Source organism: Phyllostomus hastatus, unplaced genomic scaffold (genome assembly GCF_019186645.2).
Source record: "Phyllostomus hastatus isolate PE091 unplaced genomic scaffold, TTU_PhHast_1.1 phas_scaffold_200, whole genome shotgun sequence".
Lineage (NCBI taxonomy): Eukaryota > Metazoa > Chordata > Mammalia > Chiroptera > Phyllostomidae > Phyllostomus > Phyllostomus hastatus.
Genome location: NW_025334016.1, coordinates 7345298 through 7369543, shown reverse-complemented (window position 1 = coordinate 7369543; position 24246 = coordinate 7345298). Strand labels below are relative to the sequence as shown.

Genomic DNA, 24246 nt, shown 5'->3' with positions numbered 1-24246 from the left:
ATTTTCCCCCCTTTATCCCCCTTCCGCCCTGTACCCCTCAACCCTCCAGGATTTCCCCCACTTAGCTCATGTCCATGGGTTGTACATATAAGTTCTTCGAATTCTCTGTTTCTTATACCATTTTTTACCTCTCCCCATCTATTTAATGCCCACCAATTATGCTTCTTCTTCCCTGTACCTTTTCCCCCCATTCCGCCCCTCCTCCTCCCCACTGAAAACCCTCCATGTGATGTCCATTTCTGTGATTCTATTCCTGTTCCAGTTGTTTATTTTTATTTTCATTGTTTTTATTTTTTTAGGTTCACTTGTTGATACTTGTGAGTTTGTTGTGATTTTACCATTCATAGTTTTTGATCTTCTTCTATTTCTTAGATAAGTCCCTTTAACATTTCACATAATAAAGGCTTGGTGATGATGAACTACTTTAACTTGACCTTATCTGGGAAGCATTTTATCTGCCCTTCCATTCTAAATGAAAGCTTTTCTGCATAGAGTAATCTTGGATGTAGGTCCTTGCTTTTCATGACTTCAAATACTTCTTTCCAGCCCCTTCTTGCCTACAAGGTTTGTTTTAAAAAAATCAGCTGATAGCCTTATGGGCAATCCTTTGTAGGTAACTGCCTCCTTTCCTCTTGCTGCTTTTAAGATTCTCTCTTTATGTTTAATCTTGGATAACTTAATGATGATGTGCCTTGGTGTGTTCCTCTTTGGGTCCAACTTCTATGGGACTCTGGGCTTCCTGGACTTCCTGGAAGTCTATTTACTTCACCAGATTGGGGAAGTTTTCCTTCATTATTTGTTCAAATAAGGTTTCAATTTCTTGCTGTTGTTCTTCTTCTGGTACCCCATATAATTTGGATATTGGAATGTTTACAGTTGTCCCAGAGGTTTCTCCACCTCTCATCACTTTTTTGAATTCTTGTTTTTTGATTCTGTTAAACATCCAAATAAACATTGGATGTTTATTTTTTCCTTTTGTTCCAAATCATTGTTTTGAGTCCTGGTTTCCTTCCTGTCACTGTTGGTTCCCTGAATATTTTGCTTTATTTCACTTTGGGTAGCCTTCATTTGTTCTCCCATGTTTCAACCAAGCTCAATCAGTTCTGTGAACATTTTGATAACCAGGGCTTTAAACTCTCCATCAGATAGGTTGGCTATCTCCTCATCACTTAGTTCTCTTTCTGAAGTTTTGCTCTTTTCTTTCATTTGAGCCGTATTTCTTTGTCTTGGCACACCTGTTAAGTCGTAAGGGGGAAGGGCCTTAGGTATTCACCAGGGCAGGGCAACCCTCCTTGTTGCACTGCAGCACTGCCTATGGGGGAGGGGCCAGAGAGGAAACAATGCAGCTCGCCAGCTCAGCTCTCACCCCACTTTCCAATGAACTCTTGTGTGAGCCTGGGAGTTTCTCCCACCACAGCAATGTCCACCATAGTCCACAGTCAGCTCTGAGTCTGTTTCCCCGTTCAGTCAGTCTCATCCTTGAAGTCCACTGCCTTGCCTCGTGTTCTCTCTTCCAGGTCTGGTTTCTTTAATTCCTTGGTTGTCGAAGTTCCATGCTGTTTGATTTTCTGGCAGTTCTGGTTGTTTATTGATTTTAAGTGGGTTGTTATCTTCCTTTTGGTTGTGCGAGGAAGCAAAGGGCTTCTACCTATGCCTCCATCTTGGTCAGAACTCTCCTGAATGACAATAATATATATGTTTTCACCAAGAAGTTCTATGTAAAAATTTGATCTCACAATGATAAAATTAAGGTATTTTGTAATCCCAGAATGTGTTTTGTCATTTCTACTTGCTGCTGTACAGATTCTGTGAGGTACCTGCCATTCTTTTATTAAATCCCCTTCTTTAGTAATTGGCTAGAATGCACTCTATTGTTTGCAACTAAGACTCCTAAATTATGTATTATGAATCAGAGAATTTTGAGGCTGATAACACACTTACAGATCATTTCCTCCAATGACTTTTCAGCCCCAATAACCCATTCTTTTATTTTTCCATTAAAAAAATTACTGGAAAACTGAATTATCCTTGACTTGTTCACCCTTTTTATAAATAAAAGATATAAAATTGCTAATTACTCTGAACTAATGAAATTTTAAACAAAGCCAAAACATTGATTTTGTGTTTGCCATCTACAAATATAATATAGGTAAAATGTCAGATTTTCATCAACCTTTTTGAAATATTAAAAATAAAGAGTATCCATTATTAATTTTTGGTTCTAGTTTGAAAAATCCAGCTATATTCTTCTATTCTTTTTAATGATGAACCAAGTATAGCCTAAGATAATACAGCTAAGCAAATGCAGAACTTAAATGAGTAATAACACATTTTAAGTTATAATGCACTTTATCAGACACTTAAGAGAGACATACCACATCTCTGAGGTATTACTGTGTGATTCATCCAAATATTTATTTAGTGCCTACTCTGTGCCGGGTACTAATTGAAGCACTGTAGATATATCAATGTATAAGATGAATAAGGTCCTGTCTTTATGCTAGAAAGAAAAAATAACAAATGTGAAAACAAATATAAAGATAATTTTGGGTGGTGATGAGTACTGTATTAAATAATAACAATAATAAAAATGGGTAAGAGTGGAAGGTGAAGGTGCTAATTTAGTGTGTATAGCAAGGAAGCCCTCACTGAGGAAGTGACCTGTGGTCTGACACTTGAAATCCTTGCAGTGTGAAAGATTAAGGACAGAGCTCTCTAAACAGAGAAAATAGCAATTGAGAGGTCCACAAGGATGAAGCAAATTTCACTTAAGAGCAAAGTAAGACAGTGATAGAGGGGAGACTGTGGAAGATGAGGACAAAAAGGGAGGAGGCAGAGCACAAATGATACAACACCTGTTGAAGAAGGATTATTTTTCTATTCCATTGCTCAAAAGGCTTTTTCTTAAAGCCTTTTGAGCAATGGAATAACATGATCTGATTTACTTTTTACAAAAATCATTCTGGCTCCTGCCTAACAAGTGGGTGTTAAAAGAGACAGAAGTGATCTTATTTCTGTTGTACATAGTTGTATTTGTTCTTTGTTTATTTCAGGTTTATTTCAGTGTATAGATGTAACAGGAAAGACTAAACTGAAGGCTAAATTATTTCATTTCCTACAATACCAATAGCAAAGAGGGACTAATATATGTCTGTGGGACAATAACAAGACTCATGTTATTGCAGGGAGATACAAGCTTATGATTACTAAAGTATACATCAAAAATGCCATGCATTATAACCTCCCAGTCAAACTATGCCACACTTGAAATTTGTGCTTTCCTATCACAAGCCTCAGTGTAGTAACACTTCTTCAGATCAGTTTCTGACATTATATATATATAAAAATTATATATTATATATAATTATATAATTATATATTTATATATTTATATATTTATATATTATATATAATTATATAATTATATATTTATATATAAATTTATATATTATATATTATATATATTTATATATTCATATATATTTATACATAATTATATATAATTATATATTATATATAATTATATATTATATTATATTATATTATATTATATATAAAATATAATATATAATATATATTATTATATTATATATTATATATTATATATTATATATTATATATATTATATATCATTATATATATATACTGATATATAAAAATTTATATATATATATATAAATTTAGTGGCAGTTGAATACTGAGATTGCTCAGCATAATGGATTACAATGGTTGTGAGGAGCTGAAATGATCTGTCGACTAAAGAATATGTGTTTCAGAAGAACTTAACCAAGAAGCCATAATGATTCAGAATTAGCTTGTTAAAGTGGATCTAGAAGATCAATTCCTTGCAGCTCTTCTCAGGTCAATTAGAGGATAAAAAAAATGTTTTTAGCACCATTCTGGACCAGTCTGGCCAAATAGGTTCAAGGCTAGATTGCAAGAAATTGCAATTTAAATATAATATTCTTTTCTCCATGTTCTTCCGTTTCAAGTTTTCTGGCAGTCAAGTTTCAGCCAAAAGAAAAGTTTAAAAACAAAGTATAGTGCTGGCCAAATGAAGCCAGGATGCTGAGTCCCTATGGTGGGTAGACCTTACTCCAACAGAGAAGTATAAGGAATTTACAGAAAAACAAATACAAATACACTCATGGTTAGCATATATGTTTTGTTCTTATTAGTAATAATATTAATTAGCCTTATTGACCACATATTGCATGTGAGGTCCTGAGCTAATGTTCCAAGCAATATCTCAGTTGATCCTTTCTACAATCCTGTCAAGAATTTATTAGCATTTATTCTGTTGGTACATGGGGAAACCAAGGCTTAGAGTGGTTAAGTAATTTGTTTAGGTCCACAAAGATTCTAAACTACAGAAATAAGGATAGAATCTGGCCTTTTCTATCCTGCCTATGTTTACTTTATTAGATTGCAAAACCATTTGTCAGAAGTTATTGCTCATTCATTAACTCCGAGTAGTATCAAAATGAGATCACCTGACATGACCCACACTGCATAAGACAATGTTTTGAAATAGGCCTTTTATTAAACTGCCACAGTCCAGAGTATTTTCTCAACAGATCTCTTCTGATTTATATGACAAAATGATTTGTATCTTAAAAGGTGTAGAATTGCACACGAACAACTTCAAAGCTTGAGTTAATCTTTACAACTAATTCCTCTGAAGCAGAGGCTTTGTTGCCATCTTTGTATAACAACTTCAAGATTCTAGATGTCCTACATCATCTGAAAAGCACCTGACTTGATAATTGTTTGTCCCCAAATAGAGCCAAAGGCCATGGAAGAATGCATTTAAGGGCTATCATCACAGTACAAAATATGGCCAAGTCAATTTTCTCCTGATTCACAAAATGAATACTCAGATTTCTCTTACTTGGAAGTTGAGCATGGTAATTACTGAGTGGCTGTAAAGGTTTCCAGCATTCTAAAGGATACTGTTGTGCTAAAGATGAAGCCCTAAATTATATTGGTATTTCCTCCCTCCTGCCCTAACACTTTAATTGCACCGCTATCTATATACATGACCCCTAGATACTGGTATAGAAATACTTGTTTAATGAATGAATAAATATTTTCTAAAAATTAGAAAGAACTAGGGGCAAGAGCCTTTATATAAGCATATAAGCATATGTGTGTGCGTGTGTGTCATATAACATATATAAACTAACTCTTTTTTTAATGTTTTTTTAAACTTTGATTTTTAAAAATTTTTTAAAGATTTTATTTATTTATTTATTTTTTAGAAAGGGAAGGGAGGGAGATAGATAGATAGATAGAGAGAGAGAGAGAGAGAGAGAGAGAAACATCAATGTGTGGTTGCTGGGGGTTATGGCCTGCAACCCAGGAATGTACCCTGGCTGGGAATATAAACTAACTCTTTATCAGAGAAGAGAACATCAATGAATCACATGATAGAATTTAATTAATCAATTATATAGTGTTCTATGGGTTTATTTTAAATCAACTAATCTCCATAAGGTAATCTTAGTACATAAAGAGGCAAAGAAAATGCATTCATTTTATCACATTGCTTGCGTCAAGAACCATTCTATTATGTGACCAGCCATTAAACAAAATTTAGACACAGATATTTCAACCAATGGTTGTTAGTGCCAATTCAATGACAAAAGGAATCCCCAATTTGGGGTGTGATGTAGAAGGCAACTTTATTTGGTGCAACCAACTCAATTCTGGTACAGCATGACTGTGAAACAGCTCAATAGTGTTACAACTCAATTATGAAGCAGACAGCCATGTAACAGCACTTCTGCAAGGCAGCCCTGAGGTGAGGTGGCTCTCTGGCTAGACAGCTTTGCTCTGTGCTCCATGTGGCCCTGTCTTATCTGCTTTGCTCTGCACTGGGCTGCTCTGCTCTGCTCCAACAAGAAGTCCTTGGTATTTCATCTCTAGCTGGGTAAAGACAGCCCAGTCTTCAGTAGAAAGGGAACAGAGCTCCCCAAGTCAGAGGGTAGCTGATTTATATTGACAGAAATCCTGTCCCTCATCTCTAATTGGTCTGTTCTTATGTAAATGAAGACCAGAAATCCTCACAGTTTTGTCCAAAAAAGCACTGCTCTTTTTTTTTCATTGCCTTTTAGAGAGAGAGAGCAAGGGAGAGAAACATCAATGCAAGAGAGAAACATGCATCAGTGTTTTTCTGTCTGTGCTCAGACCAGGGATTGTACATGCAATGAACCTGGGATTGTATGAGCTCCAACAAGGGATCACACAAGCTAGGACTGCAGATTGAACCTGCAACCTAGGTATGTGCCCTGACCAGAATCGAACTTGCAACCTTTTGGTTACAGGACAATGCTCCAACAAACTGAGCCACAATGGCTAAGGCCAATAAACACTGTTCTGATTGGTTAGAATGGAGCCACTCTGATTGGTTGGTGAATATACTAATAAAGATATTATATTAATGAGGGTATTATGGTAACAGAGATATAGTTATAGTTTTGATTGGATGGGGAAAGTCTCAGTCCTATTGGTTGAAATCAGATTCCAGGATTTTTTTTTATAAGGGCTGGCTCAGATAGCAGGAGCAGATTTCAAGTAGGCAGTTCAGTGCTGGAGGTAGACTGTTCAGTGCAGGCTTCTCCTTGAAGTATAGTTTGTGTGAGAGGCCTCTACGTAGAAATGGCTTTTTTAAAAAACTTGATCCCATTTGGCCACTGGGAACCCTTCTTAATATTTATCTACTTTTTAGAGGTCCACAGACACAATTTGCCCAAATATGTTCATTCTTACTGGTGGTATCAAGGGCAAATATTTAATAGATATATGGCATATGCCCAACCCCTTCCATTGACAGACTATCTTGGTCTCCCCACCCATCTCCCAATTGTCCTGACACTGACACTGATTTATTAAATACATATTTATCAGGAAATTACTATACATAAAGCTCTTTTGTAAGATCTTGGGATATACCTGATCTAGACAAAGATCTTAGCATTCATAGAACTTACATTCTAGGGTCCTGGGAAAATGTTTGGATTGCTATTCATCTTCCTCTTAGCAAAAGCAGTTTATGCATCACAAAAATGGAATTAAAGCTCAAGGAAATTATTATTTTTTAAAGATTTTATTTATTTATTTTTAGAGAGAGGAGAAGGGAGGGAGAAAGAGAGGGAGAGAAACATCAGTGTGTGGTTGCCTCTCACACACCCCCTACTGGGGACCTGGTCTGCAACCCAGGCATGTGTCCTGACTGGGAATTGAACCAATGACCCTTTAGTTTGCAGGCCAGCACTCAGTCCACTGAGCAACACCGGCCAGGGCCCAAGGAAAATTATTTTTAACTTGATTAAAATGTTAAATAAGAAAATACTTGGTTTCATTTTTTAATTTTTATTTATTTATTTTAAGAGAGGGGCAGGGAGAGAGAAGGAGAGGCAGAGACACATCAATGTGTGCTTTTCTCTCATGCATCACCCACTGGAAACATGGCCTGCAACCCAGGCATGTCCCCTGACTGGGAATTGAACCAGTGACCCTTTGGTTCGCAGGCCGGCACTCAATCCACTGAGCTACATCAGCCAGTACCAATGCGACATGTTTTTTTAAAACATCAGTTGAGAGATTGAACTAGATTAGGAATTATCACCCTTTTCTGCACTCATGGCATATGGCATTCATACATATAGCACATTCCCAAAGGTATAACCAGGTCTATGTGTAATTCCCTGGCAGGAATCTACCTTTTTCCCTTCCATTAAGGATTGCATGTCAGAAGTTATATGTTGAGAAGGGTAACATTATGAGGATAACCTTAAATTAATTTTGTTCATAAATATAGATATAAATAGAAATAGAAATATGCAATAGATACAATTATTCATATAGTTACAGTGTAAAAAATCCCCAGTGTTTAATTAGCATTGGTAACAAATTACCTGTGACATAATTACAAAACACTAGAATGTCTGAAAACTATTGGTGAAACAAAACAAAAAACAAAACTGGTCTTAGACCTTGGTAGTCAAAATGTATTTCACAAACCAGCAGCACTGGCCTTCCCCGGGAGCTTATTTGAACTGTAGAATCTCAGATCTCAGGATCCTCCCCTAGACCTGCTGAATCAAAATCTGCATTTTGACAAAATTTCTAGATGACTCATAGGCACATTAAAGTTTGAAAAGCAGTGGCCTAAATAAATGTTGAGTTCCCTCCAACTTAGAGATTTGGGGAGTAGAACTAAAAATGACAGGACTAGATATGATGTCAGCACCTGCAATAAAATCTACCTAATCCTATATCTCTGCTTCCCTGTGTCCAAAATGTTGGACAACTTTTCACCCTTCAAGCATAGCCATGCTATCAAAGGAGACAAGCTAATTTCTGGAGAACAGTTGCTACTCAGCATTAAGTTGCTGACAGATCGTTTCCACACAATGGAATTTCATTTCCATTGAAATTCATCACTCAGGCATCTCATCTAACTTTCAGGATTCCAAGCTTTAGTTGAAACAGTTTTGAGTTTGTGATTCATCTTCATAACCATCCTCATCCCCATGACTGTTGGCATATAACAATCTACTAGGAAATGAAACCATAAATGAATGGTAGTATAATTGGAAAGACAAGAGTGCTTTGAAACCTTTCATTATGTCATCAAAAAAGAAAAACATTGTTAGTAAGTATGCAGTGCTTCATGGTAGTTTTCTAATACATCACTCCATGTCTGCAGTGTGATACCCAACATTAATTTTGCAGCAATGAATTACATATAGAGTTGACCCTTCAACACCATTAGGTTAGTAGAAATAAAACCCACCACCTGCAGTCCAAAATCCATGTATAAATTCGACTCCCAAACATAATTAGTAATAGCACATTGTTGACCAGAAGCCTTACCAATAGCATAAAGGGTTGATTAAGACATTTTGCATGTTATGTGTATTATATACTGTATTCCTACAATAAAGTCATCTAGAGAAAAGAAATGCTATTAGGAAAATCATAAGGAGAAGAAGAAGAGCAAGGGATCAAAAACCTATTTGAAAAAGTAATGAAGGAAAACTTCCCTAATTTGATGAGAGAAAAAGTCACACAAATCCAGGAAACACAGAGAGTCCCAATCCACAGGAACCCAAAGAGGCCCACCTCAAGACACATCATAATTAAAATGGCAAAATTTCAAGACAAAGAGAGAATCTTAAAGGCAGCAAGAGAGAAACAGGAAGTAACATACACGAGAGCCCCAATAAGGCTAACAGCTGACTTCTCAATGGAAACACTTCAAGCCAGAAGAGAATGGCAAGAAATGCTCCAAGTAATGAGAACCAGAGGTCTGCAACCAAGGCTACTTTATCCAGCAAGGCTCTCAAGCAATATAGAAGGCCAAATAAGAAGCTTCCCAGACAAAAGAAGTCTCAAAGAATACACCTCCACCAAACCAGCTCTGCAAGAGATTCTAAAGGGACTGCTTTAAGGAAGGGAAGGAAAAGAGAGAGAGAGGAACACACGTATATGAAAGACAATGAATAAGAACCTACCAATAATAACCTTAAACCTAAATGGATTAAATGCTCCAATCAAAAGACATAGAATAGCTGAATGGATAAGAAAAAATGACCCACATATATGCTGCCTACAAGAGACCCACCTCAGGATAAAAGACCTGCACAGGCTGAAAGTGAAGGACAGGAAATAAATCTTCCTGTCCTTCACTTGGAAGGACAGGCAAATGGACAGGAAAAAAAAAAGCTGGGGTAGCAATACTTATATCAGACAAAATAGACTTCTAAAAAAGGTCCATAAAGAGAGACCCAGAAGGTCACCTCATAATACTCAAGGGAAGAATCCATCAAGAAGACATAAATATTGTAAATATATATGCACCTAACATAGGAGCACCCAAATATATAAAGAAAATCTTAGAGGACTTCAAGAAAGATACAGACAGCAACACAATTATGGTGGGGGATTTTCACACCACACTATCAAAAGTGGACAGATATTCCAAACAAAATATCAACAAAGATATTGTGGCATTGAACAATACCCTTGATGAAATGGACTTTACTGATATATTCAGAGCCCTCCATCCAAAAGAAGCAAAATACACATTCTTTAAAATATACACAGAATTTTCAAAGATTGACCACATGATAGGACACAAAACAAGCCTCAAGAATTTCAAGAAAATTGAAATCATACCAAGCATTTTCTCAGATCACAAGGGACTGAAGCTAGAAACCAACCCGAAGAAAAAAACCAAAAACACTCAAAATCATGGAGATTAAATAGCATGCTATTAAACAATGAATGAGTCAAGAATGATATTAGGGAAGAAATCAAAAGGTTTCTGGAAACAAATGAAAATGAATTCACAACAACCCAAAACTTATGGGACACAGCCAAGGCAGTCCTGAGAGGGAAGTTCATAGCGATACAGGCCCACCTAAAAAAGTTAGAAACATTCCAAACAAACAACCTAACCCTATGTCTACAAGAACTCGAGTAACAGCAACAAAGACAGCCCAGAGCAAGCAGAAAAAAAGAAATAACCAAGATCAGAGCAGAATTAAATGACATAGAGACTAAAAACACAATTCTAAGGATCAATGAATCCAAGAGCTGGGTCTTTGAAAAGATAAACAAAATTGACAAGCCTTTAAGCAGACTCATCAAGAAAAAAAGAGAGAAGACCCAAATAAACACAATCAAATATGAAAGAGGAGAGATTACAACAGATACCACAGAAATACAAAGGATTGTAAGAAATTACTACGAAGAACTATATGCCAAGAAATTTGAACACCTAAGTGAAATGGACAAATTTCTAGAAAAATATAATCTTCCCAAACTCAATGAAAAAGAAGCAGAAAGCCTGAACAGACCAACAACAACAAAAGAAATTGAAGCAGTAATAAAAAAAAAAACTGCCAACACACAAAAGCCCTGGACCAGATGGTTTCAAAGGAGAATTCTACAAAGCATTTACAGAAGAGCTAACCCCTATCCTTCACAGACTATTCCAAAAATCCAAAAAGATGGGAGACTTCCAAACTCTTTTTATGAGGCCAACATCATCCTAATTCCAAAACCAGATAATGACACAAGAAAGAAAGAAAACTTCAGGCCAATATCACTGATGAACATTGACACTGAAATCCTCAACAAAATACCTGCAAACCACATCCAACAATACATGAAAAAGATCATACACCGTGACCAAGTGGGATTCATTCCAGGGATGCAAGGATGGTACAATATTGTCAAGTCAGTAAATGTAATACCTTACATAGACAAAAGCAAAGACAAAAACCACATGATCAGAAGAATAGATGCAGAAAAAGCATTTGATAAGGTACAGCACCCATTTATGATAAAAACACTCAGCAAAGTGGGAATAGAGGGAGCATTCCTCAACATAATAAAGGCCATATATGAGAGACCTACAGCCAACATCATACTCAATGGGCAAAAATTAAAATCTTTTCCACTAAGATCAGAAACAAGACAACGATGTCCACTTTCACCACTTCTATTCAATATAGTACTGGAAGTTTTAGCCACAGCAATCAGACAAGAAAAAGAAATAAAAGGCATCCAAATCAGAAAGGAGGAAACAAAACTGTCACTGTTTGCAGATGACATGATAGTGTACATAGAAAATCCTATAGACTCAGTGAAAAAACTGCTTGACCTAATAAATGAATTTGGCAAAACAGCAGGATACAAAGTCAATATCCAGAAATCAAAGGCATTTCTGTACACCAACAATGAAACAGCAGAAGCAGAAATCAAGGAAAAAAATCCCATTTGAAATAGCAAAAAGAAAAATTAAATATCTAGAAATAAACCTAACCAAAGAGGTTAAAGACCTGTATTCAGAAAACTACATAACACTCAGGAAAGAAATCAAGGAAGACACAAACAAATGAAAACATATACCGTGTCCAGAGATTGGAAGAATTAATATCATCAAAATGTCCATACTTCCCAAAGCAATTTACACATCCAATGCAAATCCTATTAAAGTACCAATGGCGTATTTTACAGACATAGAAAAAACACTTCAAAAATTTATATGGAACCATAAACGACCTGGAATAGCTGCTGCAATTTTGAGAAAGAAGAGTAAAGTAGGAGGGATCACAATACCCAACACTAAACTATACTACAAGGGAACTGTAATCAAAACAGCCTGGTACTGACATAAAAACAGGTACATAGACCAATGGAACAGAACAGAGAGCCCAGAAATAAACCCAAGTCTCTATGGTTAATTAATATTTGACAAAGGAGGCAGCAACATAAAATGGAGTAAAAATAGCCTCTTCAACAAATGGTGTTGGGAGAACTGGACAGCCACGTGCAAAAAAAATGAAACTCGAGCACCAGCTTACACCATATACAAAAATAAATGCAAGGTGGATAAAAGACTTAAATATAAAACGTGACACCATTAAAGTCCTAGAGGAGAACGTAAGTAGGACAATCTCAGATATTTCACACAAAAACTTTTTTACTGACTTGTCCCCTAGAGCAAGGGACATAAAGGAAAGAATAAACAAATGGGACCTCATCAAAATTAAAAGCTTCTGCACAGCTAAAGAAAACAGTATCTAAATGAAAAGAGAACCAACTGTATGGGAAAACATATTTGCCAATGATACCTCAGACAAGGGTTTAATCTCCAAAATATATAAAGAACTTACACGACTGCACTCTAAGAAGACAAGGAATCCAATTAAAAAATGGGCAAAGGTCTTGAACAGACACTTCTCCAAGGAGGACATACAGAAAATCCAAAGACACATGAAACGATGTTCAATATTGCTAGCTATCAGAGAGATGCAAATTAAAACCACAATGAGATACCACTTCACACCAGTCAGAATGGCTATCATAAACAAAGCTACAAACAACAACTGTTAGAGAGGTTGTGGAGAAAAGGGGACCCTAGTGCACTGTTGGTGGGACTGCAGACTGGTTCAACCACTATGGAAAGCAGTATGGAACTTCCTCAGAAAACTAAAAATGTATCTGTCTTTCGACCCAGCAATTCCACTGCTGGGACTCTATCCTAAGAATACGAAAACAGCAATCCAAAAGAACCTATTCATCCCAATGTTCATAGCAGCACAATTTACAATAGCTACATGCTGGAAGCAACCAAGATGCCCATCAGTAAATGAATGGATCAAAAATCTATGGTAAATTTACACAATGGAATTCTATGAAGCAGAAAGAAATTAGGAGCTCCTACCCTTTGCAAAAGCTTGGATGGAGCTGGAAAGCATTATGCTAAGTGAAACAAGCCAGGCAGTGAAAGACAAATACCATATGATGTCACCTTTAACAGGAACCTAAACAACAAAACAAAGAAACAAGCAAAATATAACCAAAGACACTGAAATGGAGGACAGGCTGACAGTGACCAGAGGGGTGAGAAGAGGGAATTTCAGGGGACAAAGGGAAGGGTTTACAGGAACAAATTTAAAGAACACATGGACAGAAACTAGGGGGAGGGTGGTAATGGGAGGGTTTGGAGGGTGGGCTGGATTGAGAGTAAAAGGGAGAAAACTACTTGAACATTGATTAAAGTAAAATTTTAAAAAATCATAAGAAAGATCAAATATACTGGCAGTATTTATCATAAAAAATCATGTATGATCGACCCATACAGTTGAAACCTGTGTTGTTCAAGGATCAGCTGTACATGCTTTCCATACAAATGATTTTCACCTTGAGTTAGAAACCCACAAAGAAATGGCTTTGTTTTTACTACAGCTTCCTTGATGAACAGACAATGGCATGCATTCTTCTCTTTGTGAGAATTTTGGGTAGCTAATGCAAGAATCCTACTGAAAAGTAATAAACCTCATAACTTATTGAATTTCACTTCCCTGGTGTCTCTTTTATTGTCTCTGTTTTTCTCCAAAGGAAATTTTTCAAGATGTTTTGAAAATGTTACCAGCCTAAGCCTAAATTCATAGACATGGTTCTTCTATTTTCTTTGGCTATTTTGTTCTGTTTCATCCTTCATTGTTTTGTTTTAGAGCCCATGCATCTCAGTTTTCTAGTTGACACTCACAGGGAAAAACATCACCTTAATAATAGTTATAAGTGGCCCAAGAGTGGTTTCTCAGACAGATCCTGTCATATTCAATATTTCTCCATGAAAAAGTAAAATGGAAAAAGTGACTTTATTTCTGAAATATTTGAAAGTATAATGGTATGGAGAAATAGGAAAGGAAATAATTTAGGACACAACTGAACCTAGTAAGAATTAAACAAACAATAGAGACAGAAATATATTGCCTGAACCATGAATTAATATTTCCTTTTGTCTTTTTAAGTGAATATTTATTAAAAATCCTGATGATAAAATATATAATTTTGAGCACAATTATCTAAAGTGATCATTTTACATTGGGATGGAGGCTAACCTCTTTGAAGACTTGTGTCCATCTATTGCAGGAGGATTTTCTATTAAGGTTAAGCAGCCATCAGCTGGAATAGCCCCAAACACTCACTGTCTGATGGATGTGCTTGCATTGATCCCTGCCATTTATTAATGAGAACATTTATCAAGCCCTACTGTGTGCATTAGGAACTACAGAGGGCACACAGGACATCAGAAACATGATCCCTACATGTGAGGTACTTTTCATCTAGAAGGTTGGCTGTCAGGTGAAGCATGCTTGGACAAATATGACCGGTCTCACCTGCTGAGGACTAACTGTGAGATGAGATTTCAAGGATGGCAAGAAAGTTGTACTGCCCAAAAGAATATGTCCTGCAACCACTACCGGTTGCCTAAAGTACCACCAACTCACCATCTCATTAAATATGTATAGGTTTATGTAAACTGTTAGCTAAGAAAAGTTACCTCTGAGGAATTCATGTGACTCTATTTTGCACTAAGAAAGTTCAGACAACAGTGGAGAATTGGAGGGAATGCCAGGGAACCCATCCTGTCAATTTCTCCTCTTAGTTTTCTTTCTATATGGTCAGTCATCTAAAGTAGTCAATGTGAATGTGTGATTAAGCAAAGAGTAATGGGCCCCTTCTTGTATATAATTATAAAAGTAGTAGCCATCCTGTTGCGGAAAATAACTCACATGCGGGAGAGAGGGTGGAGCACAATCCTTATTACACACGCGGGCTCAGAGGAGAATCTCCAAATTCTGAGCCCTGAACGTTATCTTCCTGAGGTTTAAATAGCCCTGGGCTTCCCACCTACCTGGTGAAGCGAGGTTACAGAAGCCAAATGCGGAAGTTAGGTCTAGCTACCTTATATGGGAAACAAAGGAACAAAGTGCAGGAGGAAATTTGCAGAAGTTACAGAGCACAGGAGCTTATCCTGGGAGTTACAGAGCACAGGAGCTTATCATGGGGGTTAGTGTACGACCTTGAGATAACTGCTTACCTGGGAATGGCTGCTGTCTGGGAGAGGCTGCTGGTCAGCTCCTACCTAAGAATAGCTACTGCTCAGCTATGTCCTGTCACAATGCTATTGCTATAGTGTATTACTGGTCAATCCCAAGACCATTTGTACTTATTTGCCACAAGTCATCTTCACCATCCTCTGGCCCTTTTCCACCTTGTGCTTAGTTAAAAAAAATACCTACTATTACAACTCCATCCTGGTCCTCCTCTGGTGAATAAATTCCTCTCCTTCTGTACTACACACTTTTGTTCTTGCTTGGCTTTTCAGAGAGTAGAGAATGCTGTCTCTAACTGTGGACCTCCATTTGTCTGAGTCACCTGCCAGATAGGGCAGGGACCTTGTTTTACTCTAGTTGTTCTAATGTGGTCCCTGGACCAATGACAAGAGCAACACCTAGGAACTTATTTGAAATGCAAATTCTCAGACTCTGTCTGCCCCAATCCTCCTGATTCATAAGCTTGGGGTGGGGGGGGGGTGATTCTCTGTACTTTAACAAGCCTCTAGGGGGTTCTCATGCACACTGAAGTTTGACAACCATTCTTCTGCTCTCTGTGATTTTTGCTTTTCTGTCACAGTGTCTAAGTGGCAGACATGAACTGTTTTGCTGGCTCTGTTTAAACAAAACCAAACACTTAGGCATGACTAAGACAGAACCAAATTCCACAGTTAGGTTTACTTCTGTTCACTAGAGCTGAAATGTGTTAACCTTACTTACTGGACTGGTTGTCAGAAATGAAGAAGATTCTGTCGAGTTACATCAGCCAGAATAAATTGCCAGCTGACACTCTTTGCATGTGGTAGTCGCAAACACTATAAATCACTGACTGGAATTTGGTGACAATTTTCCTGCTCCACCTCCCTGCAGATAACATCTTGTAAGTCATGGGGATACTAATAATATATTTACTGCATCTTCTAAGAAATATGACAACTCTGTGAGTTATTTTTCTTTTTGTGCGTGAAATGTAATAAAAAAGATTTGCAGTGTTTCATTTCTTTTTCTATTATACTCTTTCCCTATTTTTATAATACTCTTTCAAAAATATAGATATATAATAACAAAAAATTTTCTTTCAGAATAGAATACATCTTTTGTCACATTATATCTCTCTATATGTGTGTTTTTCTCCACAGTCATATTTGTACACATGGGGAATAATCTTGTCTATAATGTTATCTTCAAAGGGCTGCCTCAAGGAATCTCAGCGTTGTTGGCAAAATTGAATTTTGCTACCCTGGACCACATTATTGCTTTTCTAGTTTGACTATGGTTCATCCAGAACTAGAAAACCTGGTCAGTTGGCCTTTTGATTCCTTACTCAGAAAACTTTTTCCACTTGTGCCTCAGGCTGAACTTGCACCTCATATTTTAACTTGCTATTCAGAGGACATGAGGTTCAGGCTTTTAATCCCTCTGAAAATGATGGTTTTGTTGCTTTTTCTTTCTTCTTTAAAAATGCTTGTGCTACTGGAGAATGGTGCAGGCTGAGGAGACAGACATGAGAAGGGGATTTTGTCTAAATTTGTGTAGATAACTGATTTGAATATGATAACATACTGAGACCCATGACTCTTGCCACTTCTAGAGAGGACATGCAGAAAACAGGAAAGCACACTGCCATAACAGTCCCAAAGGACATGGGCTTTTAGTTTTGGCTGTGCCACTAACCATTTGTGTGACCCTAGCAAGCTACTGTACATTTCTGGTCCTTAGTCCTCTCAGCTAGGCAATGAAGAGCTTGGATATTATGACTTTCAGGATTCCCATCTAAGCCAAAATACTGCTTCCTGGAATCTAACTTTATAATGTTTATATACAAAAATAGTTGATAAGAGAATATTGCATATTTTATTTTATCAATAGCTCTTTCCCTGAGCAACTAAGGTCAAGAACAAGAACATGAACAACACCCTTTCATTCTCCTAACAATGAAACATCATAATGAATTTTAAGGAGCAGAAATAACACTTTTCGACTACAAACTCTTCAGCCAATCCCTGCTAGGCCTATTTTCTGATATCTTTGGCATTACTTTTTGCATAACTTCTGGCAGACTTTCCCACTGATGACATTTTTTTTTTCATTTAATGTTGCAAAACTAAACGAGCCCTTTGGAAGGGGTAAGTTGATATTTACTATGTAACATCATAATTCTCACTGATATCCTGTCTCCTTTGTAAACTGTTCTTAATGAATGTGCTTATCTGAATCATTAGAGTAGGAAATCTCCTTACCCCCATTCTCAAAACAAGTGACCACTCAGAAAATCGATACTTGGTAGTAACCAAACACTCCTGCTTTTCTCAATGACTCGATCTTGCAATGGTTTTCAAATTGGCCTCCCTCTTCAGGTCTCTGTGATGCCTCAGGAGCTACCTCTGTGATACCCGGCAGTGAGAACACTGGGGTGTCCACCTTCATTCAAACAGACCAATTCCACTGCTTCCTAGCTCCAATTTTATCAGTTTTTATTCTGGAGTTCTATGTAGTATTTCATTTGGGGAAAAAATTGACTGCTTAAAACTTATAATGAAAAAGATGGAAAACCACTTCCTCACTGAACCTCTCTAGATCTGCTCATGTCGTTACATTCCTTCTTTCAAAAGAGTTTTATACACTTTCCTCAGTTTATTCACTCACTTTACAGAAATATGGACATTGCTACAGAGTATGGACATATGCCAATTACTGTATTAGGTGTAGGGGAATTGAAGATAAAGTACACAATACTTGTCTTAATCTGGATTCTACTTGCAAGGGCAGACCTAAAGAAAAAGACCTTGCACCCCAATGTTCATAGCAGCACAATTTATGATAGGAAAGTGCTGGAAACAGTCTAAGTGCACATCAGCAAATGAGTGGATCAAAAAACTGTGGTGCATTTACACAATGGAATACTATGCAGCAGAAAGAAAGAAGGAGCTTCTATCCTTCATAACAGCATGGATGGAGCTGGAGAGCATTATGCTAAGTAAAATAAGCCAGGCAATGAAAGACAAATGCCATATGATCTCACCTATAAGTGAAAACTAATCAATACAACAAAAAAGCAAGCAAAATATAACCAGAGAGGTTGAAATTAAGAACAAATGGACAGTAACCAGAAGGGAGGTGAGAGGGGATAATGGAGAAAAATAGGAGAAAGGCTGTCAAGGAACATGTATAAAGGACACATGGACAAAGCCAAAGTGGGTAGGACCAAGGGTAGGAGGTGGGGATGGGTGGGTTGGGGGGAATGGTGGGGGAAAATGGAGACAACTTTACTCAAACAACAATAAAAAAAGCAAATGAAGTATATTTGAAATGTGCAAGACTTGCCACGTCATTATGAAAGGACACTATATTGAAAAGAAGAAATAAAATGGGGTTCTTAAAAATGTTAAAAAAATAAAAACTTTCCTTTGGGACTGTGATCCTTGAGAGCAGGATAGCAGTAGAGACTTTGCAACGCAGGGAAGGGAGAAAGCCAATATAAGGATGCATCAGCAAGTTGATCATCCATTCCTGATACTCCCACAGGAATCCAGAGTGACAGAGAATTAATACCATTCCCCACTCCCAGAAGGCCTAATGTAAAGATGGTAGCAATTTATCTGTAAATACACTCTAGCTCCCTCGCTAGAGTAGTGGGGGTGGGCAATAAGAGTAACTATTCTATGTTGACTCCCAGAGTTTCCCAGCAAGGTTAAGCTCCAGTTGTCCACTAGAGCTTAGGAACTGCTTAGGTAACACAGCCTTTGCCTCCTGCCCTTCCCTGTCCCACTTCCCCAAAACCCTGCCAGTGTTTTCTGTTAATCTTCTCTCAAGTAAATTACTTGGACTTGAATCCTTATCTCAGAGTTGGCTTCTAAAAGAGCTCAAGCTAAGAGAGATATTTAGTAGAAGATCAGAAATTGGGGTTTAAAATATAACGAAAGAGAGAGAGAGAGAGAGAGAGAGAGAGACTGGGCCAGAAAAGTAGATTCAAAACCAAATAGTACTTTTATTTTTGACCACACAGTATCTAACATAATTCTCTAAGTACTGTGGACAATTCTTGGATGGAATGATGCATGACTTCAGATACCGCATGGGTGAACTACTAGCAGTCTTCACTTCTGACAGCATAGTGTGTCTTACAGTAACCTGCTGTTTTCTCAGTGTTTTATTAATCTCTCACTATGGGCACCCAGTGGAGCATCTGGATACCTGCTTTGTTTCTGGTAAGTCTTCATATCTTAGGTGTTTCCACCTTTGTTCCCATGGAAATTGAGAATGTCCGTGTTTCTAGTTTGGTTCCCCTTTTGATCCTACTCCTGTATTTATAACACTTGGACAATATCTCCACAGAAGAAATGTGGTTCTCACTGGAAGAAAAGATGTGGTTGAGGAATTAACAAACAGTACCTGTAAAAGTACTCTGATCCTGTGCAAACAGCACAAAATTCATGTGAAATTTTAGATGTATTTTTACATTTTTAATGTATTTTAAAACTGTGATGATAAAGCATCATGCGTACTTAGATGTAGTTGCCAACTATAAACCCATTGAAGATTCTGAAGCACAGCTTCATTTTTTGTGTATTCAAAATAAAGGTTCTCACCCTAGCTGGTGTGGGTCAGAAGATTGAGCACTGGCCTAGGAACCCAAGGGTCACTGGTTCAATTCCCAGTCATGGCACATGCCTGGGTTGCAGGCCAGGTTTCCAGTAGGGAGCACTCAAAAGGAAACCACACATTGATGTTTCCCTCCCTCTCTTTCTTTCTCCTTTTCCCTCTGTCTAAAGATAAATAAAATCTTTTAAAAAACACAACAAAATAAAGGTTCTCTTACTGGAAATATAGTGAATGGCAACTAAGTATTTGTTGAAATAAATATCTTCTAGGCCTGTAGCTAATTTCATATAATGCGTCATTGACTGGGAAAATTTTAGACCTGTAGGACTGTGTGTGTGCATGATAGAACTTCAGACATATCTGTTCAGCCCTTGTCCTAGGGTAATAACAAGGGAACCCTGTAAACAGGAATATTGGAAAGACTGATGATCATTTCTAACTTTTAGGCTTGTAGTAGTTTGGACTAAATGGACAATTTTTAGTATGATGACAAGAATTCAAAATTTGTTTTTTTCTTTCTTAAGGCAACTTTCATTAAGCAGATAATTAGCAAATGGTAGGTAAAAAAGGATTACTTTTAAGTAATGTGCAACAGAAATCTGTAATGCCTGCTGACTTTGTGTTTGAAATGACTATTTACCGACCATGTCATAGATTACAATCACAGTGTTCCTGCCCTAACATATGAACTGTCATTGTGTTACTGAATGATGAGTTTCAGAATACTCAACAACTACTGGATCACTGACTGATTATATATTGAGCAGCTTGCATATTCAGATTACAGTATGTGGGTTAGGTGCTGTGTACACAGAAAAGCAAAATCCCAATGCACTGGAATAAGCATCCTGTTTACAGCTAAACACTCACAGGTCCACCATGCCTGCTAGCCAGGATGACAAATTGCATTTTTGCTGGTCTGCACTGCCTTTCAGTTAGGTTTTTTTAAGAGGTGGCCTGGAGTATTTCTGAATAATAATGTTTGTTTTTTCCCCCTCACATACTGGAGGTTTTTCCTATGGCCTTGAATATAAGCTTTTGAATCCTTGAAAGCCCTCACCACACAATACAGGTCTTTTTCAGAGTATATCACTAGGAAATTCTTTTTCTGAGATGAATAACACGGTTTTAAAGTGGTTGCAGCCCCTGAAGTTAGTAGAACTTTGGAGAATACAGGATAACTTGAACTTAAGGTGCTTAAGACCCTTGTAAAATTTTATGGTTCTTTCATGCTTTTGCTTTCATGTTCTAAAATACAGAAAGACCTTGAGGGAGAAAAGAGGAAGCAAAATGTATTAGAAGGGGAAAAAGCCTTATGAATGCTACCTGGAAGGAAAACTGTGAAACTAGATCTTAATTTCCTTTTTGTTTTTCAGAAGAACATCACTGTCTGTGGCCTGTGAAGGACAAAATGTTCCAAAGTCAGCCCTGGCTGGTGTGGCTCAGTGGATTGGGTGCTGGCCTATGAATGAAAAGGTCGCTGGTTTGATTCCCAGTCAGGGCACATGCCTGAGTTGTGGGCCAGGCCCCCAGGAGGGGGTGTGCGAGATGCAACCATACATTGATGTTTCCATCTCTTTCTTCCTATCCCTCGCTCTAAAAATTAAAATTTTAAATAAATAAATAATGTTCCAAAGTCACTTGCTGTAACAGACCCCAAATTCCACATGCAACCAGTTTTTCCCACATGACTGATTGGACAAATTATAACTGACTATAAAAGTTCTGGAGCCCCCTTTTCTCTAATTGCACTTCTCATTCTTCCAATTTCCTATCCTCTATCATTTATTATTCATTTAATAAGTATTTTTATAATACCAACTGTGTGCTATGTCCAGCATAATGTTGTGAAGATACAAAGCTGGAGATAATGGTGAGCAAAATAGACACCTTCTTGTATCTCTTAGAGTCTACAATCTAATGTACACAGATAATATAATTGCAACCACTCTGAGTGCTGCCAAGGAGGATAAGAGAGGCTATGAAAGCACAAAAAGTTCTATCTATTTGGGGGTCAGGAAACAGGCCCCTGTAAGGCAGTAATGGTGGAGCTCAAATCTGAAGGGGTATTCCAGACTGTGGGAAGAATGTAGAAAGAGGCTCTGGGACAGGAAAGGTGAATGTTCCTGGAACCAAAAGTCCAGAACAGAAAGTTGGAAGGAGTATGGGGAGAATTAGAGGGAGGATGCTGCAGCAGATAATGGAGCTGCTTTTTGGTCTCTTCTGGATTTTGGTCTCTATGTTAAATAAAATTGGCAGCCAGTAAACTGTTTAAAAGAGATCTGTGACAAGATTTGATGAGTGTTTTTAAAAGACCACTCTGATTGGAGGGTAAGAGGTTGGACATCAGCAGGAGTGGTTATAAGGGAACAATGTGGTAGCAGAAGAGAGAGAATTGGAGAGTTTCTGGAAATATTTGTGCCAGTACCTGAGGGCTGTACGGGAGAGTAGCAGCATGAAGGCATCGGGATTAATGCACAGGTTCCCAGCTGGAATTTTGTCTGAATATTGTGGTTATTAACTGAGAGGCAGGCAGAGCAGGGGAGGGGGTCAAGGAGTTTTGTGTGTGTAGGTGGGAGGAGAGCAAGATGTGGATGGCAACAGAAGGGAGGAGGAGATGTTAACTGCCTTGTAGTATCAATGCCACCAATCTTTCTAACCAAAATATTGGCTTTGGAACTTTTGACAGTGATTCACACTAAGAAATACATTTTTCATAGCCTCCTCATACACAGTGTACATAGAAATTCATAAAAAAGTGCTTTCCTGTTCCATATGAAACTCAGGGATATTTCTTGTCTTACTCCATTAGAAAAAAAGATATCAGTGTGGGCCCTGAGGCAGTGACGTTGGCAATAACTGCAATGGCAACAATTGTAGATGGCGTCCTTTGTGACGTCGGTTCAGTAAGGTTCCTAGGGGTCTTGGAGATGTGATCCAAACGAACGTCGCTTCAGTATCAGCTTGAAGCGCTTCAGGCAGCTGTGGCCCAGAGATCGCTCAGGATTTCTTCAAATCCCCACCATGGCTACTTCCACCAACTCACACAGACCCATCAAGGGGATCCTGAAAAACAAAGACTCCATGGATTCTTCCATGGGGGCCCCTGCCCAGAAGTCTGGAGGGCCTAATCAAGTACAGACTAAAAAGTCTAAGAGGTGGGACGAATCAAATATCCTTGCCACATGCCGCTCTGCATACAGAGACTATGATTTAAGGAAGATAAATGAGCCTAACATTCGTCACCCGAGGTTTCAAGATGGCAAAGATACCGCGCGTGATTTAGAAGCAAAAGGCCAGACTGGAGACACCACTATTGATAACTTAGCTAAGAAATTAGCCGCCGCTGATTTCTCTGAGCCGAAGGGTCTCATGGGGGAGCCAGAGAACAAGCAGATACACAGCAGAATCTTCATGGATAAACAAGAAAGACAGCGGCAGTTCGAATTGAGAAGGAAGCTGCATTACAGCGAAGGACTGCACATGAAATTAGGTAGGGAATTAATTGCAAAAGAACTCCAAGGTGAAGAAATGGGTGATGAAAACGAAGAAAGCCCACCTGTTACCAATGAAAAGATGACTACAGCAGGAGAATCAGATGATGGCCCTGTAAGTGATGAACTGTAAACTTCAGCAGGCTAAGCATAAAAAACATCTATCCATGCTGCAACTGTTGTCAAACCCTGTTAGTAAAATAGACCGTTTCTAGTTCTGTAGAACTGTGCTTCAAGTACTGAAATACCATCAATTAAATTGTGCTGTAATGATTAAATAGTAAACTTCTAAGTAGATTAAATGGAAAATGGCTGTTTGATATTCTTGTCTGGTACTTTTCCACAAATACAGATCCTGACATCAGTCCAAAACCATTACTTTTGTAAAACTTAGTTAATGTATGTATTATTTAGGGTTTTTGTGTTAAGATCTTAAAGGAGGACTAATTTATATTCACTTATAGATGCACCAGCTTTTATAGAAAAGGTTTTGTTACAAAACCAAAATGCAAATGACACAGCAAATTATATAGTCAGATAAATATTCAAAATGCAAAACACTTGTTTTAGAGTGATTTGCTTGTTTAATTGGGAGAGAATATGTTATTGTTACATTTTCTTAGCATAGAATCTTTAAATTTTCTCTTAAGTTTCTTTCAGTGTTTATAAGGAAATGACTGAAGTTTTTCTTATCAGAAATAGTCCCTTTTTATGAATTATCAGGT

At 37.6% G+C, this 24246-nt stretch overlaps 1 protein-coding gene across 1 annotated transcript; it reads left to right on the top strand.

Moving 5' to 3' along the window:
• Positions 1 to 23051: 23051 nt before the first annotated feature.
• On the top strand, positions 23052 to 23654 carry PPP1R2C (PPP1R2C family member C). Its single transcript, XM_045860433.1, has one exon. It carries the CDS (start codon positions 23052 to 23054, stop codon positions 23652 to 23654), a length of 603 nt encoding a protein of 200 aa, XP_045716389.1.
• The last annotated feature ends 592 nt before the right edge of the window (positions 23655 to 24246 follow it).

What these genes read in the sequence shown, in the direction of transcription:
- PPP1R2C (XM_045860433.1), top strand. Translation starts at nt 23,052, where the DNA reads ATGGCTACTTCCACCAACTCACACAGACCCATCAAGGGGATCCTGAAA.